This window comes from Cricetulus griseus, chromosome 7 (genome assembly GCF_003668045.3).
Source record: "Cricetulus griseus strain 17A/GY chromosome 7, alternate assembly CriGri-PICRH-1.0, whole genome shotgun sequence".
NCBI lineage: Eukaryota > Metazoa > Chordata > Mammalia > Rodentia > Cricetidae > Cricetulus > Cricetulus griseus.
Window position 1 is genome coordinate 19398572 of NC_048600.1, and position 21906 is coordinate 19420477.

The following is a 21906-nucleotide window of genomic DNA, read 5'->3' on the forward strand; positions in this document are numbered from 1 at the left end:
TCTGGCTGAACCACCTTCATAAAACTTAGAATGAAGTGGTGTGTTTTCCAGCCAGCAAAGTGGAAGCGTTCCTGGCAATATTTTGCTAAATTTTAAAAATAGAAGCAACGGCCTAATGTTTTTCCTTGAGCTGAGACATTTGAAAATACTCACTTCAGAAGTAACTGTGTGGTCCAGCAGTGTATTTGAGTCACATCAGCAGAGGTTTGCCTGTTTCCAGTTCAGTTTTCTGGCAGTCAGCTCATTTTGTGGGGAAACGCTGTTAAGAACCTTGTGGCCTATGGTTTCCCCACCTTTCTGTTAGGCCCCGCTTGAGCTTTATGCTGAGGAAGCCCTAATCTCTGGCTAAAAGGCAGGAGGTAAAGATGAGCTATGTAGACCATCTTCTCTTGCCCATCACCCCACACGGCTCGGGTACAGAAGAGTTTGTTTAAAAGACAGTACCCTCCTGTCTGCTGCGTTTGCCGCCCATCTGCACGCTGTCGTGCCTGTTCAGGAAATGCATGTCCTGTGTCAGTTTTTAAGTAATATTCAAGGTATTACTGCTTTTAGGTTATCTTTCCTCTTGTTAAAAGTCAGTGATGTAGTATAAAGGCTGTGGGATGGAGGGCTAGTAATGATCAACTCATACCATGACCTTCCGTTTCATGTATGTAGAATTTAATTGAATGGATACTTTATTAGTCTTTAGTCTACTCTAAATATTAACCTGAAAAAGTATAAGTAGCCTTAGATGCTTCTTTCTTGTCAGATAAGAATTTGCATATTACTAATGATCTAGGGTCCTGACTTCTTTCTTGAATATTCTGTGAGGAAAAATTAGACCACCTACAGCTGCTATTAAAACACTTAAATTAGGTGATAAACATGTACTTAGTAGCATGCATGGTTCAGCAGCAGAGTTGAGAACTTGCTAGGACAGTGTCACTTTGGTTTAAAAAACATGAACAGCTTGAAGCTCTCATGGTAAATATGCTGTGGTATCTAAACAAAGGTCATTTACTTAGGGGCGTGAGTCTGGCATCATCCAGAGGTACAGCTTTCCTAACGTTGCTTTGATTCAAAAATATTCGCTGGATTGCCGAGCCTGCCAGTTATCTTTGAACTGCAACTCTAGGTAAGCTCCAGGCTCCTCCTCTGGGGTGTGGCCTGAGGCTCCTCCTTTGGGGTGTGACCTGAGGCTCCTCCTCCAGGGATGTGGCTTATGTTGGGATGTTTCGGTTTATGCAATAAATGTGCTGACAGGTATGTTTATTATAAACTTGTTGAGTATAGTTTTACTTTACTGCTTTTTTTTTGGGGGGGGTGCTTTTCGAGATAGGGTTTCTCTGTGGCTTTGGAGGCTGTCCTGGAACTAGCTCTTGTAGACCAGGCTAGTCTCGAACTCCCAGAGATCCTCCTGCCTCTGCCACTTGAGTACTGGTATTAAAGGTGTGCGTCACCACCGCCGGACAACTTTACTGCATTTTTTAAAATGGAAATCCTGGTACTTTTTTTTTTTTAAACTCTTGAAGCTTAACATGAACTATTTTATGTTTTGATACTAGCTGGTTTTGGATACATTTTCCTTACAAGGTAGTAAAGTGAAGAATAGTTTCTATTTTCTGTTAAATTTGTTTAAAAAAAAGTTTTAAAGTTTGTCCCACCACATTCCAGGTTTCTGATAAAAGGGCCTTGAAGAACAGTTGTAAGCAGTTCGACTTCATGACCACTGATAGTATTTTACAATTTTTCCGTCCCTAATTGTATGACTTCTAGTCGTCTTGCTATTGTCGACATCGCTGGAGTCTTGACTTTCTTTGACTTGGATACTCGGGTGACAGACAATGCAGGGCAGCAAGTAGTTGGTGAATTGTTAAAACTGGAACGCAAAGATGTCTGGGATATGAAGTGGGCCAAGGATAATCCTGACTTGTTTGCAATGATGGAGAAGACGAGAATGTATGTCTTCAGAAACTTGGATCCTGAGGTACAAGCAAGAAATGAATGCTAACAGTCCATAGATAATGATCCAAATTCTAAACCTGGACATCCCTCCTTTGTTTCTGTGAGAAATTTATTGCCATTACTGCATATAAGTTTGTGAAAATAAATGTAAAAATTTTTGTGGCATTTAAAAGTATTTGTTTCATAGTGGGAATAATACCTTTGAATATCTTTGCCTTCTCTAAGACACTTCCTAGGTACTTATTTGTTCTTTAAAAGATGGACTCATAGCTGAGCATGGGGGCGTATGCTTGTGATCCCAGTACCTGAGAGGCTGAGGGAGGAGAACCATAATGTTTGAGGTCAACCTGAGCTATATAGGAAGTTCCAGGCCAACTTGGACCGTACCTGAAACCAAAACCGAGCTGATCACGGCCACTCAATAGTCTTGTTTTCTCTCTTTCTCTTATCAAAATTCAAAGAAAAGAAAAGAAAATCACCAGATTTATTTGCCAAAATTTCTTGAAGCAATCTAAATATTTTCTTGTACTTATGTAACTAGTTTATGCTTGCCTTATGTTTCTTATGCTCTCTTCAGGCTGTTTAGTTAGTGGCACCCAAGAGGTGAGCTATGGTCTGACAGTTAGTGGCACTCAAGAGGCTAGCTGTGGTCTGACAGTTAGTGGCTGGCTATATGTTTTCCATGTGTGGACAGATAGATGAGAGATCACTGTTTCCATGTTGTGAGGGAGGGAGGAGCCATACCACTCCATAGTTGCCTGTTGCTTGTGTTGTCACTGGATCCTTGTCATCACTGGTGATCCCTGGAGCTGGCAGATTCTTTTTAAGAACCCTGTCAGCCTCTTGACTAATTTGTGAGGTGAAGGTAAAGTCTGATGATGTAATCTCTCAATCTAGTTAAATAGGTGTATTCAAGCCTGAGGGTGTAAGTCAGGAAGCCTGTTGTATCACACATGCTGTGGGACCTCTGTCTGTGCTGAGTGATGTGTACCAAAGCTTGGATGTCCGTTGGACTAAAAATAAATACCTTACTTAATGCCTATGTGAGTGTACCCTGCTTTGTAGCTTGGTAGTGTGACACACCGTGCTCAGTTGCGGTATGGGTGAATTGCTATTGTATTTTGGAAAATAAAGTTGGTTGATGTAATTTGGCCTAGTTAGCTGCATCTGTCACCCTGCCATAGCCTAGCGTTACCCCTGATGAGAGTCTCAATTGAGGGAGTGTCCAGATCACATTGCCCCATGATTCCATCTGTGGGGGATTATCTTAATTGTTAATTGATGGAGGAGGGCCCAGCCCACTCTGGTTGGCACTATTCCCTGAATAGTGGATTCAGGGATGTCTGAGAATGCTGGCTAAGTATGAGCCTGCAAGGGATCCAGAAAGCGGTGTTCTTCCATGGTTTCTGCTTTGAGCTCCCATGGAGTTCCTGCCCTGGCTTCCCTCAGTGGTGGACTGTGACTTAGAAGTGTAATCTTCCTTCCCTAGGTTGCTTTTGGTCACAGTGCTTATTTAGCAACAGAAAGGAAATCAGCATAATACAAGCAGAGGTTGAGTTTTAGGAAGATTAATTGACCCAAATTCTTGCACATTACTTATTTGCCAACATTTATAAACTATTGTGAAAACTCTTCGCTCCTGCCCTTTCTTTACTTTTCCTATTCTCCCTTTCTCTGTGTTTGTCATCATTTAAAGAACTTTTATTAGAACAATAATTTTACAATATTAATTATGTCTTTCTGCCTCATTATCAGTTCTGTTATGAGAAACAGAACTGACTTCTTAAGATATCCCGTAGTGAAGAATTACAAGATTAAGGAACACTTTACATTTTTATACTTTATTTTTCCAGGGTGGTGCTATATTTTTTAATCCATAGATTATCTTTGATGACTTCACCTTCTAACCATTTGCTTTGTTGTAGTATCTAATTAAAATTAAAATTATTTCTAGTGATAATCAGGTTTAGACAAGTATATTTGGTCTATATGATAGTATCAAAATAATCAAAACATAAAAAGACCCTGTGAGAAATGTCTCATTACATATTATTCTTTTCAAATTAAGTTTTGTTGTGATTGTGTATGTGCACGGATGTGGTGGTGTTTCCTGAGACAGGGTCATGTTGTATAACAGAGGGCTGCCTCTTAATCTGTAACCCTCCTGCTTCCACCTCCCATGTTCTGGGATTACAGGTGTACACTGTCATGCCTGGCTCTGTTGATGTGAGCTTGTTACTCATGAAAACATATTATCTACCATATGTAGTAAATCACATTTTTAAAGGTAATTAAAAGATTCTATAAACTTTTTCATATGATTTGATTTTTTAATTAACAACCTGTGCTTCTTCAAAGAAAAGATATTTGAAACCCCATTCTGTACATCTACTGTGCATATAAGAGCCTCGATCTTAGGCATATCAAACCCAAACTATGAATTTTTACCTTTTATTTTCATTTTGGTATCTTTTTAAAATCATAATTGTGCAATAGATAGTATAGTTATGTATATATATTTCAAAAATGTAATTTTGACGATTTCCATTGCTAGAAACTGTTATCCTATTTCTTCCATAGTATTCTTGGAAGTAGTAAGTAGATTAGCAGTTTATTTTGTCTTATGTAATATATCTATTGTTTTCTGCTAAGGATGTAGGGCAGCCCACTTTACCTTATAATATGTATACATCCTACACTTTTTTTCTCTACAACTATCTGTAGGATAAGAGACATACATGTGACATCCATATATTTACATGTTGGTAAATAAAATCTTATGTAGGAAGTATATCAGTTACAAAGAGGGCAGGCTCCAGTTTGCTATGGGATTTGTATGGTAGATGCACTTAATTAGATCCAAATACAATGTTTATCATATTTACTAGGAATTTAATTCGTAACGTGGTGGGGTATCTTTTAGAGAAATGTATAGAATTATAGAGGTGAAATACAGTACCAGCCAGAAATTCAGTGGCATGTATACAGTGGAATGTTAACTGTTTAGGCGATGGGAATATGGTACTACTGACACTCTATTTTTCTTTTTAATTTCAAGTTTTGACAGTCCAGTTTAAAATCAAGATTCCTTGAGGGGGGTGTTGTGTATGATGAGATGTAACAGTCATTTTTGTTTTTAAAGGAACCCATTCAGACCTCTGGGTATATTTGCAACTTTGAAGATTTGGAAATTAAATCTGTTCTCTTGGATGAGATTCTAAAGGTAACTAACCTTGGGGAAATGGAGCTGAGAGAAAGCTGGGGGACCCTTTCTGCCATTGTGCGCACCTCTGTGTAGGAAGCCTGATTGCCCATGGACGACTCCATTTGTCTGTTTTCCAAATAACTCCTAAGATCCAAACATGGGGACTTCTTTTTCTTAGTTTTGCTCACAATATGACACTTTATATTTTTAACTGTAGGGAAGAAATAAACTCTGCAGGTATCCGTTTGAATTCCTTTGTTTCATCTTCACTTGCAGAATCCAGAACACCCTAGCAAGGATTATATAATGAACTTTGAGATCCGGTCCCTTCGAGATAGTCGAGCATTGATTGAGAAGGTTGGAATTGAAGATGCATCTCAATTCATAGAAGACAATCCACACCCCCGACTTTGGTATTTTAAAAAACCCCAACTCTCCCCCAAATCAGTATGCTTTCAAAGTCCCAACTCTGTCACCTTCTGTTCTCACACTAGCCTCCTGATGGGAACTGGAATCTCTTCTGCTCTTCTCTTTAATCATGTTATATGATACATGCTTGCATATGCTAACATAACCATTTTTACCAGAATCCACCAGATTTTTTTAAAACCATGCATCACTAATTGAATTCTGATACAAGACTTGCTTATTAGTCATATGCAGTAGGTTTTCTGTTTCTTTTTAAAACCAAGGCGCCTATTGGCTGAGGCTGCCCTGCAGAAGTTGGACTTGTACATGGCACAGCAAGCGTTCGTGCGCTGTAAGGATTACCAAGGCATCAAGTTTGTGAAGCGCCTGGGCAATCTGCAGAGTGAGTCAATGAAGCAGGCTGAGATTATTGCCTACTTTGGCAGGTTTGAAGAAGCAGAAAGAATGTATCTGGATATGGACAGAAGGTAAACTGATGAAGGCAGCCATCCCCAAGCAGTTTTCAGTCCTTAGTGTCTCACAAATGGAGACTATAAAGTAGACTAGATAGATTGTATCTTTTCTTTTAGAAAATAATTTTTATTTTGGAATACATCTGGGCATTTCGCATGCCTCATCAATTTATATTTTCTTCTCTGCTTTTACTTACTCTTTTTTAAAAGGTTTCTTTGTGTGTGTGTGTGTGTGTTTGCACATGTGTGCTTTTGTGGAGGCCAGAGGTAAATGTTGGACGTCTTCCACTTCCATTTTATACCTTATTGAGATGGGGTATCTCACAGAACCTGGAGCCTCACATTTTGGCTAGATTAACTAGCCAGCAAGTCCCAGGGGCTGTCTCTGCCTGCTCAGTGCTGGGGTCACAGAGGCAGTGGCCATGTCAGGCTTTCACAGGGAGGCTAAGGATCTGAATTCAGGTCTTCATGCTGTGCTACAAGTATTTTACTCTCTAAGCCAGTTCTCAGCCCCTTGTTCTGTTTAAATATTGTTCATACATGATTATGGAGATGTTCACTTAGTAAAGTTGATAGGTCTTTAGAGACTGAAGACTTTTTTTTTTGAGACAGGGTTTCTCTGTGTAGCTTTGAAGCCTTTACTAGAACTCACTCTTTAGGCCAGGTTTGCCTTGAACCACAGAGATCTGCCTGCCTATGCCTCTTGAGTACCAAAATTTAAGGCATGTACCATCATCGACCAGCAAGACTGGAGACTTTTATTATTTATTGTATAGGTCATAATCTGCGTTTTGATGGCTAAAGCCATTTAATTTCCTTCTCTTGGGAATCATAAAATAAAAATCAAAGGAGAGATCTTATGGCTTATGTTTAGTTTTTCTTTATAGAATGTATGAACTTCATTTCAGCAGTAAGCATATCATCTAATTTTCACTAATTGGTATTTATACTCCCAAGAGATCCCTAATACATCTTAAGCCCTGCAAACAAATACAGAAGCAAGCATTTATACTATATGTATTTTGAAATAAGCCTGATTGTGTCTAAGAAATCAATGAAAAGATGTAATTATTTACATAATTGGTTTGCTCAGTAAGTTGGAAATCTAGAAAAAGAAGACTAGACACAGCTTTTTACTCTGGTGTCTCTTCTATTTATACTGCTGTGACAAAAGTGCCTTAGACTGGGTAATTTGGAAAGGACAGACAGTTGCTTTTCACAGTTCTAGAAGCTGGGGAGTCCAAGGCTGAGCGTCTAGCACATGTGATGTCTGGTAGGAACCAGTCTGTGCTTCCAGGATGGTGCCTTGAGTTGTCACGTGGTGAAAAGCAGAAGGGCAAAAGGAGGATGTCGGTTTTCTCTGGTGCCCGTTTTGTGAAGGTTTTTGTCATCTCCAAAGGGGGGGGGGGCTTGATCAATTCCCCAAACATACAGTGGCTTGATGCTACTTCAATTGGGATTAAGTTTCAACATGAGGTTTTTGAGAGGACACGCTTTCACACCATGGCTTCTGCTCTCTCCCAGTTGTCTCTTATTGGCCAGGCTGTTCCCAGAGTGTTTGGAGATAACCTTAGCTCCCAGAACCAGAGCAGGCAACTGACAGATTTTGTAGCATGGATTAAAGAATGAATGAGTGATTTTTTTTTCCTTTTTTTCTGGTAGAGATCTTGCTATTGGTCTGAGGCTGAAACTCGGGGATTGGTTCAGAGTATTGCAGCTCCTGAAAACTGGGTCTGGGGATGCAGATGACAGTCTCCTGGAACAAGCCCACAATGCCATTGGAGACTACTTTGCCGATCGACAAAAGTGGTGTGTGAGCTGCCTGAAGAGCCCAATGCATTCTTGCGAGCTCAGGATTAATCTGTTAACCAGAGGACCTCCCCAGGAGTAGTGCTGTCTGAGTGAAGGCCCTTCTCCTAAGCCTGATATTCAAATGGCTCTGTGATGCAATTGCTCTCTGGATGCACACTGGAGAGCAAGTCATCCTTGGGCTGAGAGATGAGCATGGTATAACTTTGCCATCTCTACAAAGGAATGCTGTACCCAGCCTCAGAAATTATTCCACTGTTTTGAGGTCACAACCTAGGCTGTTATTCATGATTTGTTTATGAACATAGTTTAAAAAAGTATATTTGCTTGTTTTGTTATAGATTGTCTTTGGAATGCATTGCTTTATTCTTAAGTTTTCATTGGGATCGACATGCTTCTTTATGTCAGAGTTGCAGGTGCTTCTGTGATGTTGTAAGTTAGAACATCATGAGAGCATTCAAAGTATACTATACTGTCTTTAAATCTTAAAAGATGTGTGCTTTAAAGGTATTGTGTAGCTGAAGATGATAAAGCAATACAGACACTAGTAATCCCAATGAGAGAGTATTGTGGGGAAGTTTTTGTTTATCTGGAGACTCACACAAAGGTTTTCTTTTCATCCACAGGCTGAATGCTGTACAATATTACTTAAAAGGCAGGAATCAGGAGCGCCTAGCCGAATGCTACTATATGCTAGAAGATTATGAGGGCTTAGAGAATCTTGCCAATTCACTTCCAGAAAACCACAAGTTGCTTCCAGTAGGTATTCCAATTTTTAGTTATTGGTGTTGGGTTATTTATATAAGATTTACTTTTAGGCCTTGGAGTTGATTGTTGGGTGTTGTTAATGTCTGTATTTTATTTGTTTAGTGTATAACTCGCTCTCTGTGGAGTTAGCAACTCTCAGCCACAGGGTCATCCACTTATAGGTTGTGGGTTACATCATAAAAACTGTGTGCTAATTAATAGACAAGTATGGCATTCTGGCAGTTCAGGTTTCTTGAAAAGGGCAGCTGGTCCCCATCATGATAGTTCCATCTGCCCTTGTTTACACCCCTATGTGTTTTCTTAAGTAGGCGAGAAACTGAAATATTTTAGAACCTTGGGTATGGAGAACAGTAGAACTTATGTTTGTGTCATCTCTGGTGAAGCAGAAAAAAAATTACCATATAGGATCCAGAAAAATAAATTACTAAGTCCTCAGCAGTTGTAACTGGCCTGGAATGAATTCAGTGAAGCCATGCTCTGAAGTCAGGGGGCTATAGTGACACGTGGAGTGCACAGGCTTGAGTCAGGGGCTATAGTGACATGTGATGAAGAGCACAGGCTTGGGTGGGAAATGTAGACTGTGACATATACCACATGGTCACAGCATTCACACGTGCGTATGCTCAGGAGACACAAAGACTGGGAAGCAATGCTAGAGTATTGAGAGATAGAGAGACAGGTTTCTTACAGGTCACAGCATTCTAAACAACTCTACTTTTTGTGCTTTTTAATTTTTTGAAAAATTAGAATGTGTTTATAAAAAATATTAAGGCATTATTTTTTAAAATACATTTTGGTTCAAAGTATGTATTTATATATCCGAAATTATTTATCTGTTAGCTGTGTGGATGTTTTGCTGCATATAATGTCTGTACCACATGCACACAGTGCTCTCAGAGGCTGCAAGAGGGTAGATCCCCTGGACTGGAGTTAAAGATGGTTGTGAGCCCCAGGTGGTACTGGGAATGGAAATGTGGATCAGCTGGGAGAGCAACCAGTGCTCTTAACTACTGAGCCATCTCATAGGCACCCCTCCCCCACCCCAAAATATTTTTGAAGTGATGATTGGGGTGAGAAAAACTCTTTACTAGTAATAAAAGAAATGAAAAGGGAGGAAGGGAGGGAGAAGGGAACTGGGATTGTTGTGTAAATCAATCTTGTTTCTAATTCAAATAAAAAAAAAGAAATGAAAAGATGGCAGTAAGGTGTATGGTGGTGGTGGATGCCCTAGTCTCCTGCCACCTTCTGAGGAAGCTGATGAAGGGGGTATTTCTTTTTTTCCTTTTTGATTTTTGACATGCTAGGATTCAAACTTGATACTTGGCCATTAAACTGTCTTCCACCCCAGCCTGCATTTGCCTGTCTGTCTGTCTGTCTGTCTGTCTGTCTGTCTATCTATCTATCTATCTATCTATCTATCTATCTATGTTATCTATCTATCCATCTATCTCATTTTGAGAGGAATTTTGCTTTGTTTTCTAGGGCATCAGCTCATGGACCCAACTGATCCTCTTTGTCTCAACCTCATATGTAACTGTAGTTAGAGACGTGGACCACGGGTGGCATGAGACACTCCTTAGATTAGATTTGATGTGTCTCATGTATCCCAGGATGCCTTGAACTTACCATGTGGCCAGGGTGATTTTTGATACTGTTGCCTCTAGCCTCTGAGTTTATGTGGTGCTTGGAACCAATCCCAGGGCTTTGTGCTTGCCAAGCAACATTCTGCCAACTGAGCCTCATCCCAAGTCCAGGCTGTTTCTTATTATGATTGGGAGCTAGAACGCAGTAATATATCAGTTCCTTTACAGGTTATTATTATTTTTTTTTACCAATACCCAGTAGGATGCTTTTTTCTTTGTTTTCTGAGCCAGTTTCACTATATAGTACAGGCTGGTCTTGAACTTATGGCAGTGTTCTTGGCCTGAGGCTGCTGATCTAAAGGAAGGCAGGGCAGTGTCTTCAGGGCCTGAGCCAGTGAAACGCTGGTTCTGTGGAAGTAGGCACTGTGGCACCCATCCTGACCTGTGACCTCGGCCCGGGTCTGAAAGGTTACATCACCAACCACTGATGTAGTATCAGGTGCCCCACCAGTTTCTTGTTCTTACGTTCCTGTGGAGTTTTGATGAATTAAAATCGAGGTGATTTCCTGAGTCTGTGAAATCTGGTCATACAGTAGTGTTTGGTGCCTACAGGAAATAGCACAGATGTTTGTGAGAGTTGGAATGTGTGAACAAGCCGTGAGCGCATTCTTGAAGTGTAACCAACCAAAGGCAGCGGTGGACACCTGCGTACACCTCAACCAAGTAAGGCACTGACAGCTGCTGTCCTGGGAGCTTGTTGTTTCAGGGATTTTAAAGTGAGAGTCACTGAAGTGGTCTCCAGTGTAAGGCAGATCTGGTGTAAGGGGGCGGGGGCTAGGCATGGGTTTGGGGAAAGAAGCCTAGTTGGTGGACATTTGTACTTAACCTCGTGTGCTACCACAGGGGGTGACCTGCTCACGACTTAGCCAATCAGAACAGACCTGTGCTTTCAAGTGTTTGTCTGGAAATAATTTCATAATTTTCTATATTTTGTTAGGGTTGGTTTTGTTTCCAGGAAAGGACAGGTTAATACTCATTCATTGCTTAAGGAAAGAATTGATTTACTTGATCAATATTTATGTTGGCAAGTCTAGAGAGAGTCCTTTCTGTTTTATAAAAAACATGTATTTGATATTTAAAAGAATCCTGAGATTTCACTAAAATTAAAGTGCAGAATTATTACAGAAACGGTTGGCTATCAGTATATTCCTGTGAGCATTTTCTCGATGTGTTTTTATAAAGATCTCTTTGCCTTATAAACAAATTTAACATTTGTAAATGTTAAATCTAATAGAATATTTTCTTAAATGGAACTGTATATTTATTGTACAATAAAACTAAAAAATGGATTATTTTTCTGGCTTATCATATGTGCAAAAAGAAAACCATAAGATTAATGTGATTATAAATTTTAAGACTTTTCATTTTCAAGTGTACTTCCCAAGAAATCCATCTGAGATGGTTCAATCATTTTGATATGTTTGCTTGTATAACTTGTGATTGCTCTGATTTTAAATGATTTTTAGAATGTGTACTGGCTTTGCTCTATCTTGAAGTAGTGTTAGCATTTATTACAAACTTCGGCGCTTATTGCGGGATGTAAGTTATTTCAATATTTGGGTGACTGAATGGTATAATTTTTTCCTAGTGGAACAAAGCTGTTGAATTGGCAAAAAGTCACAGCATGAAGGAAATTGGATCTCTGTTAGCTAGGTATGCATCACATTTACTGGAGAAGAACAAGACTCTGGATGCCATTGAGCTCTATAGGAAAGCCAGCTATTTTTTTGATGCAGCTAAACTGATGTATAAGGTAATGCACAGTCTCGTTGAACATTTGTTTTGTTCTAGTTACTGCTTCTTTTTTTAACTTTAAGCTTTATTATTAAAAAACTTGCCAATAAAATAGATCACATCCCAAAATTAACCAGCCCCAAAGTCTATACATCTCAGTGGACTTCTATGCAGTTAGAATAGCCATTCAAGTATATTTTTATGCACTTAACACCTGAGAAACCCATGACAGAATTGGAACTGGAACAATCAGCTTTTATATGCCCTTTTATAGCTTTAAAAATAATGTTGTCTGTTTTCTTAGTAAACGAGTGTTTGTCATAGCGAAACCCCTTTAACTGCAAGTCTGTGTGTTGCTGCCGTCTGCAACAAGGGTAATTATGGATGCTAGCAACTTGCCAGTTCTTAAACAATTGTGTATTTGGTACCGAAGCTAACAAAGAATTTCAGAACTTCCTGGGACTGCCAAGAACAAATTCTTTTAACTGGAATTAAATCCTATTGATAAAGTTATAAGTCCTTGTAAAATGTATACTTTTTAAAACAATGTATTTCTTTAATATCCATAATACAGTATTAATATACATAATTTTATACTCTATTATTCCTCTTTCCTTGCTTGACCTAATAAAAAGAGAAATTTTTTCCTCAAAATCACTTAAATAAACTTCTGAAGGACACACCACTTATCCACTTAATCCTCTCTGATTTAGTTATTTAATAGATGTTATTGTTAAGATTGTTAGTTTCTGTTCAAGTGACTGAATACTGAAGAAAAGATAATGGCTTTTAAAATCTAATACATATTTACATTTATATTCCATACTACCACTCTCCCTCCTCTTTTAAAGAATCAAATGTCAGCTAATTTTGGAAATGATTTTATTTGTACAAATATACACCAAGAAGTATCTTCCTCAATTTTTTGAAATGTTTGAAGATTGCAGATGAAGAGGCAAAGAAAAGGACGAAGCCTTTGCGTGTGAAGAAGCTGTACGTACTGTCAGCCTTGCTCATCGAACAGTATCATGAACAAATGAAAAATGCACAGCGTGGGAAAGTTAAAGGGAAGAATTCAGAGGTAATGGAGAACAGTCAGCTAATTCAAATAACAGAAATGCCAAGTCATCTCAGACCTTTCTTCCCGGACAAGCCCTTTCCTTTGTAGGCCTGAGTTCATTTCCTTAATGGGCTAAAAGAATAGCAATGCCTCCTGTAGAGTAAGTATGCAGATTGAGAGATTTCTGTCTAGAAATATGGAAAACTCTTTTCCTTTAAGACTAGTTAATTGGATGCATTAATTTACTTTTGTTAAAGTGTTTTTAATCAGAGAATTACAAAAACTGTCTTAGAATATAAATTTATTTTTACTATAAATGAATCTCATTATATTAAATAAATTTCACATTGGCTTAACATTTAACCAGGTCTATTTTAAACTTTGATCTCAATTTAGAAAGCTGTGGATTACAATGGAGAACTTAAATCTGGGAGTACAGGAAAGATGATGGGATCTCTTATGTAGCTATACATCTTATGTAGCTGTGCTGATGTCTTAGTTTCAGACCTTCATAGTCACAGCACTGTTGCACTACGTGGGGTGAGACTGTGTTGTTTGGGCTGACTCTGTGCACTGGCTCTTCTCTCAGGCCACTTCTGCTTTGGCTGGCTTACTGGAAGAGGAAGTTCTTTCTACAACTAGTCGGTTCACAGACAATGCCTGGAGAGGAGCTGAGGCCTACCACTTTTTCATTCTCGCCCAGCGGCAGCTCTACGAGGGATATGTTGACACTGCATTGAAGACAGGTAGGAGTGCCACATAATGTGTGGAGGACACCTGAAACTTAAAGTGAATAGGAGAGCTAGCTTCTTCATTGGTCTTTATATTAATTTTACTCTTCCCCCTATACTTTTAGCTATATGTGTCAAGATGATATATGTATATACAGTTTATTTTGTGAATTCCTCTTTTTGAAGATTTTTTTCCCACTTTAAAAAAAACATAGTGCACAGTGTTCGCAGAAATATCAGATGTCTTGGATAATAAACAAACGAATAAATGTGTAGTATTCATATGTCTTCTGTTCAAAGCCAGACACTTAACCACCCAGCTCACAGGATTTTAAATAGATTGTACCTGTTCCGGGAGAAACTCTCATCACTTGTCACACATATGGGAAGCTTGAACAGGCCTGCTTTTCTGTGCCTTAACAGTGCACAGAACTGTTAACATTCTATAGCATTTATCTTTTTTCATAAAGGAATTCTTGTTTAGAAATTTTAATAGAGCAGTACAAAAAGAGAAAATAATGGAATAAAATAATTTTATAATTCAGAGATAATCATTCTGAACATTTAAGCAAACTTTTTTTTCCCTTTCTTTAATTAGAGAAATCACATTTATTCAGTCAGGGTTTTTTTTGTTGTTGTTGTTTTGGTGTGCACACGTATGGCAATGGGCCATGTGTTGACATCAGAGGACAACTTTGAGAGTTGGTTTTCTCCTTCCACCTTGTGGATACAGCTGCTCCAACTCAGGTCACCAGGCTTGATGGCAGGCATCATTTGAATCAACTTTCTATGAGATATTCTTTCTACTTCAGAGCTTAATTTCCCTCCTCAGGAAAGTGTTAGGATTCTTTCCCTCATTGTTAAACTTAGATCTATGACGGTTTTAGCAGCTGCATCACAGTCCATGGTTTTTAAAGTATTGTCATCCACAGATTATTCACATACAGTATAAATGTACATTTCTTCTGGGTTAACAGTATCTGAGGGCTTAGATATTTTTCTATTTATTAACTACAATGAGTATAGTTTGAGAGTTTGCTAAAACCCAAAGCATATGACTGACTGACAAATGACTGCAGGGCAAGCATCTGCCACCATTTACCTCATCACTCGACCTTTTCAAGCTCCAGTTTTGTTGTATGTAAGCAGAGATGAGCCTCCCTGCCTCCCAGAGAGGATCTCCTGGTTGATCATGTGATCCTTTCCTAAAAGGGAGGTTTACTTAGAGATCCTGGGTTCTGTGGCCTCTGTAAGCAGCAGCTGCAAGGAGGCTGTAAGAAGGGGCAGTGAATGGTGGTTTCCACAGGCCCCTTAGTCTTTTTCTTTGTTCTTTTTAGCACAGAGCAATACATTGTCTTAAAACCATTTATTTAAAAATGGGGCTGGAGAGATGGCTCAGCAGTTAAGAGCACCTGATGCTCTGTCATGAGAACCAGAGTTCTCATCCAGCACCCATGTAGGGTAGTTCACAAATGCTTGTAACTCCAGCTCTAGGGTATCCAACTGCGTCTTCTGGCGTTCTCAGTCATGCACCCACACACATGTGCTTACACACACACACACACACACACACACACACACACACACACACACACAATAAACATGAAAACAAAGATGTATTTTCCCATCACAAATTGTAAATTCTAGATTCGTGTGTGTGTGTGTGTGTGTGTGTGTGTGTGTGTGTGTGTGTGTGTGTGTGGTGAGACAGAACTTGCAGTCCTCTTGTCTCTGCCTGCCAAGTGCTATAATTAGCAGCATGACCACCACCATGCTTCAGGCAGACATATTAATTCCTCCCCAGTACCTTCCTCTTCTTACCAATAATTTATTTATTTTATTATTATTGTTTTGTCTGTGTGATTGTTTGCCACTGTGTGCAGGGACCAACAGAGGCCAGAAGAGAACGTCAGATCCCCTGGAGTTGCAGTTCCAGGTGGTGATGAACATTCAAGATGGGTGCTGGGAACCAGATTCGGCCTCTGGAAAAAGCTTCAAGGCTTTAACCACTGGGCCATGTCTCCTGCTCCCACTTATATTTAGGCTCTCCGGTGTCTTGCTTTTTCTAAAAAGATTTCTAGGTACCTCATCCTTTTGTATTTGTCCATCCAGAGGAACTCATAATCTTTTTGAGGATGACTGAATTTCAGTGAACTCTCAATGGATTTTTATTTAGGACTACATTAATTTACAAACATGGAATCACTAATATGTTAATAATGAGTTTTCTTATCCAGAAACTTCAACCTCCCTCTCTCTCTCCCTGCCCCCCCCCCCCGTTCTGCCTGCATTCCAAAGGGGACATCAGATCCCATTGTAGATGGTTGTGAGCCACCATGTGGGTGCTGGGATTTGAACCTGAGTCCTCTGAAAGAGCAGCTAATGCTCTTAACCATTGAGCCATCTCTCCAGCCCCCAGAAACTTCAACTTTTAAAAACCATTGCAGTGTCTGTTTTTTGTTTTTTTGTTTTTTTTTTCTCTCTAAAGAGCTTTAGTTTACTTCTGGTATATTGCAAATGTTTCTTTTGGAATTTTTCCCTATTTTTAGTCATTAGTAATAGGTCTGTAGAAAGGTTTTCCAATTGGCTGTTGTTTATATAAAGAAAATAATTTTTATTAACTTAAATGTTTTACACAGTTGTGCCACTTCTAGCCTTAGGCTAGGGACCCATAGATTTCATCTTTATGTGTGTCAGTGTAAAATGATAAGAAATCGTATGTACCTTGTAACTATTGCCTGTGAAACTGCTGTGCTCCAAAGGTGAAATTAGAGGGTCTTGTTTATCATAACTCAATGACTATGTTTTAAAATAAAATTGTTCCATCAACTTCTTGTCAACACTTGACCTTAGAAGCAACTGATGGGACTCTAATGATAAAGACGCAACGGATATATTGTTATATGTTTTGTTAACTTATACCTTCAGAAGGTTTTTTTTTTTTTTTTAAATATCAGGATCTAGAGAGGAGACACATAGAAATTGATGACAGATCTGATGCTAATTCTGCAATGCATTTTAATAAAGATCTGTCTCTAGTGTGGAAGGGTTATGACAAGATGTGGCAGCTGTCAAAATGAATGGTCTGGTGACAGAGGGAAGCTCTTTGCACTAGGAGCCATGTTCTCTCAGTAGGACAAAGAGCACAGAGAACCGCATGCTGCAGTGTTTCTTCTTGGTGAGCAGAAATAGGTCACCTTGAGAATTACAGCTAAAGTAGTATTAATTTACCTTGTCTGGAATGCCACAGAAATGACCGGATCAAATAGGACAAAAACTACATGTTTCAGCACTGAAATGATTGGGTCTGGAAGTGAACATGGCTGTGGGAGTCATTTCACTCTTAGAACCTGATTATGTACTCTGCTTCCTCCTGCTGGTGGTGCCTGCCCCTCAGCAGTTTTTTCTTCTTCTTCTTCCTCCTCCTCCTCCTCCTCCTCCTCCTCCTTCTTCACATTTGTTAAAGCTCATGTAGGTTAAGGTAGAACATCATGCGTGGATCCATGTTCCTACCCCACCCATGTTCATCCTGTACTTTTCTTTACTGATGCTAATTGCCCCATCTTTTCTAGCTCTTCATCTGAGAGACTATGAAGACATCATTCCCTCAGTTGAGATCTACTCGTTGCTAGCACTCTGTGCTTGTGCAAGCAGAGCTTTTGGTACCTGTTCAAAAGCTTTTATTAAACTGGAATCATTAGAGACCCTCAGTGCAGAACAGAAACAACAGTATGAAGACCTTGCCCTGGAAATCTTCACCAAACACACCCCAAAAGACAACAGGAAGTCGGAGTTGAACAGCCTTCTTGAAGGGTAGGTGCATTGTAGCTAGATGCTATTTCCTGATTAGAAGCTTGGATATAATAAAGCACTGAATTTTGGAAGAGTTTATGTTAATATTAAAGCCAATTTTATCCTAGAAGGGTATAGTAATGCTGTATTTTTTCATTTAAAGAAAAGTTTTTATTAAAAAAATTGAGATGAAAGTATTTTATTTAAAGTTTGTCTCAGAATGTCTTTCATTCTTCAGTATTTAAAGTGTTTAGATAGTTAGACTAATCACATACTTTAAAGTCTAATTGTTTTCTCTCTTGTTTTTACAGTGGAGAAGGAAAACTGCCAACATGCATTGCCACCGGAAGCCCGATCATTGAGTACCAGTTCTGGGTGTGCAAAGTGTGCAAGCACTACGTTCTTGCTCAGGAAATCAGCAACTATAACTTCTGTCCTTTATGCCACAGTTCAGTAGAATAAAGGAGAGAACTATGGCCATTGTAAAATATATGAAGCATTTATACTTATCTTCACCTGTCTATGTAATAATGCTTGATTTCCTTAGGTACCATATGAAACAACAGTATGAAGTATGAATCAACTTCATCATCCTGTAGTTGTATTTTTATATAAAATCTATATTAAAAAAATAAAATGAGGGCTGGAACGTAGCTCAGTGGTAGAGGGCTTTCCAAGCATGCACAAGTCTCCAGGTTCATTGTCAGTACTGGAAGAAAAAAAAAAGATAATTCATTCATCACTGTGCAACTATGAGGTAATTTGATTAATTTTCACATAAGACTTACAGATGTGAACTTTATTTTTTCTGTATTTCCTATCTGTCCATTTATCATTTTATATAGCTTATAGTTTGTGGCTAGTTACCACAGAAATACTGTCCACCAGGAATATTTTTCTCATATTGTCAAGGTTACTAGTTCATTAGAGAAGCCCTGAGAGGCAGGTGGGAATGGAGGAGTCCGGGGAGGGGGCAAACCTGAAGCAGAAAGCTGATATAGCCTGTATTTCAGGGACGTTAGGCAACTGTTGTATAAAATGAGCTCTCTATCTATTTAAGGGTTAAACTCTTCTATATTTTATTTTCAGAAAGGAGGAAATGGCATTTTAAGACTTTTTATTATTTGAAGTTTTTAAAAAAACATTTTATCCCCATCCAAGAGGAGGCATTTGGCATCCTTTTTCCTTGTAATAAACATGATTAACTGACTTTGAGTAATGCTGTTTTTCCTTATCATTAAACTTAGCCCCACTTATGCTATGTTTCCCAGTACTCTCGAGGCCTAAGTGCTTAAATGTGGAACCAACAAGTAAGGCCATACAGGTATGCAGTGAACCTGAGCAAGCACTGCTAACCTGCAGTCATTCTTGACACAAAGTTTGCTAAACTATACTTTAAAATAACCTTTCTATATTTTCAGAGTTTAGACTTAGGTTTTGATGAGATTTTATTTACAATAAACATGAAAACAATAAATTCTGAACGAAAAAATGACATGTTTATCCCATGTTTCCCTTCTCTATAGTGCATAAAAATGTGGTACTTGCATCGTCTTTGTGTAGATATTTTGGTGGGACACACACACACACACACACACACACACACACACACACACACACACACACACCACCCTGAGACACATTTGTTATCACATGGGAGAAAAACCTAACTCTTTTTAGGCAAATGTCAGTGACTCCACTTGGCAAAAAACTGTGAGAATTGTTCTCCTAGAGACTGCACAAAGTTCACATTCAGAAACAAAGAAAAAATTATTACAAAGTAACAGTATTAACTTTGCCATTGCTCCGAACTCTCATTCTGGGTATCCAAAATGAAAACAGCAATATTATGTTGCCCTCTACTGTCTATTTCTGTAATTATTTTATCCATGTTTTTAAGAATGTATTTTAAGTATAAAAGTAACATGTTCACAGTATGAATTTTCAGAAATATGTAAGAATATAGATGAGAAAGTAAAAATAGCCTTAACCTTTTAAAAAACTTCATTTATATTTTAGTTGAATTACAGAAAAGAGGTGAAACTGAAGAAATGTATATATTACAAACAAGTATTTCATGAGAAGAACTGTTTGCTCTTAGGATATTTCTCTAAAATTAAAAATATATCAAAAGACTAAGCTTTTTTTTCAACTTTTTTTTATTTGAATTACAAACAGGATTGTTTTACATGACAATCCCAGTTCCCTTCTCCCTCCGTCCTCCCCCCCCCACCCCAACTAAAATCCTATCTATCACATATCCTTTCTGCTAACCCTGGATGGTGAGGCCTTCCATAGAGTGTCATCAGTGTCTATTGTATCCTTTGGGGTAGGGCCTATTGCCCGCCCCCCCCCCATGTGTCTTGGCTCAGGGAGTATTCCTCTATGTGGAATGGACTCCCAAAGTCCACACCTATGCTAGGGATAGGTACTGAACTACTACAGGAGGTCCCGTAGAATTCCGAGGTTTCCTCACAGAAACCCATGTTCCTGGGGTCTAGATTAGTCCCATGCTGGTATCCCAGCTATCAGTCTGGGGAGCGAGAGTTCCCCGATGTTCAGGTCAGCTGTTTCTGTGGGTTTCACCAGCCTGGTCTGGGCCCCTTTGCTTTTCACTCGTCCTTCTCTGCAACTGAATTCCAATTCAGTTCAGTGATTAATTGTGAGTGTCTGCTTCTACTTTCACCAGCTGTTTTTTGAAGGTTATAGGATGGCATATAAGTCAGTCATCAATCTCATTATCAGGGGAGGGCATTTAAGGTAGCCTCTCCTCTGTTGCTTAGATTGTTAGTTGGTGTCATCTTTGTAGATCTCCAGACCTTTCCTTAATGCCTGATGTCTCTATAACCTAAAATATCTCCTTCTATTATGGTATCTCCTTTCTTGTTTTCTTCTATTCTTCCCCTGACTCAACCGTTCTGCTACCTCATGTCCTCCGCACCCCTCCCCTTCTCCCCTTCTCATTCTCTAGCTCCCTCCCCCCTTCCCGTGCTCCCAATTTGTTCAGGAGATCTTGACCCTTTCCCTTTCTCTAGGGGACCATGTATGTCTCTCTTAGGGTCCTCCTTGTTTATTAGCTTCTTTGGCAGTGTGGATTGTAGGCTGGTACAAAAGACTAAGCTTATTCAAGCACTTTCTTATATGGTATACATTAAATTTGTGGTTGGTAATATTTAGAGAAATCTGGGCCTGGGCAGATAGAATTAGGTTCTCAGCACCTACATAAAAACAGGTGTAGGTTGCCTGCCTGTAACCTCAGCAGATGGGATCTCCTGGGCAAGCTGGTTAGCTGGACTAGCACAATTGTTACAATTGTTAGCAAGCACTGTGTAAGCATTTGGGGTAGATCGGATTGGACAGATATTCTGGCACTCGGGATTCACAGGATACTGAGTGTTACAGCTAGGATGAAAAGGTATCCTGGAGCTCTGGAGCCAAGGAATACCACATAGCAGCTTACAGCCCTGCTTCAGGGAAGGCTTCCCCCACTCCAGGGAGCAGCTACATGATGTAACAGCTCTGCTCCTGCAGGAAAGGTGTTACAGTTGGGCTCTGCTCCCCTGAGAGTGGAGGGAGAGTGGTGAGCAGAGTGTTAACAACTCTGCTTTGCCAGGGGAGGATTTCCCCAGTGAAAGGGCTCTGCTTGGCCCAGGGTTGTCTCTGCTCAGCTGTAGAAGGTCTTCACCCAAACCTCATTCAAGAGATTTAATGGGAGGGAAGAATCCAGGAGAGTGGCTGCCTCTGCCAGGGTGGAAGGAGGCAGCCGAGCAGCCACAAGCTAAACAGACACAGGGTTGATGTAGGGATTCTTAGGGCGCATAGTTTTTCCAGGGAGATTTTCAGGGTGGGGATTGGTCAGATTTCAATCCCTGAGTCTATTAGGGATGGCTAGATTTCCTGCTCAGGGATAGGTTAGTTTTCTGCACAGGTTTAGGGTCAGATTTGGCTCTGCTTTCAGGGCCAAAGTATGTTTCTTTTGCTGGTCCTTTCTTAGCCTTTTGGCTCTAGTTTTAGGGCCAAGGTGTATTCCTTTCACTGGCTCTGATTCCAGGTTCAAAGTGTGTTTCTTTGGCTCTGCTCAGGGCGTGTTTCTTTGGCCCTTTTCCCCTACGCACTGGGGTTCAGCATGAGACCCTGTCTCAATAAGCGCAGAACAGCGGAGGAAGACACTCAACAATCTCTGGTCCCATATTCATGAACATATGTACACACATGAAAAAAAGACACGCACAGACATTTGCATGCTCACCGACTGGTATAAGCATGGAGAGAGGGAGGGAGGGAGGGAGGGAGAGAGAGAGAGAGAGAGAGAGAGAGAGAGAGAGAGAGAGAGAGA

The 21906-nt window shown here is 39.6% G+C and overlaps 1 protein-coding gene across 1 annotated transcript in view; it reads left to right on the forward strand.

The window, feature by feature from the left end:
• Wdr35 (WD repeat domain 35) overlaps positions 1–19709 on the forward strand; it is a 53339-nt gene extending 33630 nt beyond the window's left edge. The window contains exons 15-27 of the mRNA XM_027424626.2: positions 1008–1117; positions 1759–1969; positions 5090–5170; positions 5429–5565; positions 5845–6048; positions 7696–7842; positions 8469–8601; positions 10806–10916; positions 11842–12006; positions 12928–13068; positions 13637–13793; positions 17351–17591; positions 17882–19709. Coding sequence (XP_027280427.1) covers positions 1008–1117; positions 1759–1969; positions 5090–5170; positions 5429–5565; positions 5845–6048; positions 7696–7842; positions 8469–8601; positions 10806–10916; positions 11842–12006; positions 12928–13068; positions 13637–13793; positions 17351–17591; positions 17882–18032 — 1989 coding nt within the window. The 3' untranslated portion in view covers positions 18033–19709. The remainder of the gene's footprint in view (positions 1–1007; positions 1118–1758; positions 1970–5089; positions 5171–5428; positions 5566–5844; positions 6049–7695; positions 7843–8468; positions 8602–10805; positions 10917–11841; positions 12007–12927; positions 13069–13636; positions 13794–17350; positions 17592–17881) is intronic.
• The last annotated feature ends 2197 nt before the right edge of the window (positions 19710–21906 follow it).